This window comes from Myotis brandtii, unplaced genomic scaffold (assembly GCF_000412655.1).
Source record: "Myotis brandtii unplaced genomic scaffold, ASM41265v1 scaffold1166, whole genome shotgun sequence".
NCBI lineage: Eukaryota > Metazoa > Chordata > Mammalia > Chiroptera > Vespertilionidae > Myotis > Myotis brandtii.
This window is the reverse complement of record NW_005354034.1, coordinates 614,537-615,961: the sequence shown is the minus strand read 5'-3', so window position 1 is coordinate 615,961 and position 1,425 is coordinate 614,537. Positions and strand designations below refer to the sequence as shown.

At 65.7% G+C, this 1,425-nt stretch overlaps 1 protein-coding gene across 1 annotated transcript in view; it reads right to left on the bottom strand.

Annotated features, from left to right (window-relative positions):
• Positions 1–45: 45 nt before the first annotated feature.
• The window catches only part of CTSH (cathepsin H), an 8,115-nt gene continuing 6,735 nt past the window's right edge, over positions 46–1,425 (bottom strand). Inside the window, exons 5-6 of the mRNA XM_014529216.1 lie at positions 832–1,006; positions 46–187 (exon numbers count right to left, since the gene is read on the bottom strand). Of these exons, the coding sequence (XP_014384702.1) occupies positions 58–187; positions 832–1,006 (305 nt within the window). The 3' untranslated portion in view covers positions 46–57. The remainder of the gene's footprint in view (positions 188–831; positions 1,007–1,425) is intronic.

Sequence of the window (1,425 nt, the reverse complement as noted above, 5' to 3'; positions counted from 1 at the left end):
CCTCCCCCCCAGCACAGGGACCTGCCCCTGCCTTCCCCCAGCACAGGGACCACCCGCCTACCCGTTCATGCCCCACTGGGGGCCCCAGGAATTCTTGACGATCCAGTAGGGCGTCCCGTTCTCCTCTCCGTACCCCACGGCCAGCACCGCGTGGTTCACCTTGTCCGGGGTTTTGTGGCAGGAAGTGCTGGGGACACAGAGGCGGGAGGACATGCTCCACGTCAGCGGGCGCGGCGCTTCCACAGGGGGAGCCCTGGTGGCACCGGCTCCTCCACTCGCGGGGCCAGAGACCCCGCTCTCAGCTGTGCTCACGCACAGGGGCGTCCCTCACCCCACCTGGCACTGCCCTCACCCTTCTGTGGGGAGAGGACAGAAGGGCTCCCTGGTGCTTATTTCCAAGCCAACAACAGGCTTCCCATGACCACAGTGAACTAGTTTCCATCAAGAAAGGGCTCGTGTGGCTCAGCGGATAGAGCGCCGGCCTGCGGACTGACGGGTCCCGGGTTCGATTCCCGGTCAGGGCACAGGCCCGGATTGCGGGCTCGATCCCCAGTGGGGGGCGTGCAGGAGGCGGCCGATCCCTGATCCTCTCTCATCATGGATGTTCCTCTCTCCCTCTCTCCCTCTCTCTTCCTCTCTGAAATCAATTAAAAAATAAAAGACATGGCAAGACGTCCCGAGGACAGGCTGTGGGGCCCTGTGTTAGTTCAGCTGACGTGTAACTGTGTTCCTGGCACCGCTGGGTCTGGGCCCAACCCCCTGCCCCCCTCAGCGTCTGGACGGTGCAGGGGGCGGTGGGGCTGAGGGCGTAGCCAGAGGAGGGCGTCTCACCTGGAGTAGATGCCCTTCCGGTACTGCATGAAGTCGCTGGTCACCTCGAAGGCAAAGCTCACGGGGTTGTACAGGGCCACCGCCTCCACCATGGCCTCCTCGTCGTTCTGTGGGCGGACGGGGGCGGACGGACAGGTGGACAGGGGTCCCCTCCCCGCCCCACTCCGAGCTGCGGCTCCTCACCCCACGGTCCCGTCGGGCGGCCCGGCCGTGCAGATGACCCCGAGGGGGGAGAGGTCATAGGTGAGGACCCTTTTCTCTCCAAGGGCCGTGGGGACATTGGTCGCATCCCTGGAGGGCCATTCAGAATTATCCACCTGGACAGGAGCCTGCTCCCCTGGGTCAAGCATTTCACAGACTCACCCCGCAGCCTGGGCGGGGCCGGACCGGGTGGTTCTGCAGGCCTCCTGCGCCCGCGGCCCGAGGTTCCCCACCCTCGTTTCAGACCAAAACGCAGCCGCCAGGGGCCGCCGCCCCTCACAGCAGATGTGGGGGGGAGTGTGGGGGCCTCCACTCTCTTAATGCCGGAAGGGCCAGGTTGTGCTGGGTTTTCTGTCTGGCTCCCAGGTCCCTCCTCCCAAGCCCTGGCTCCCC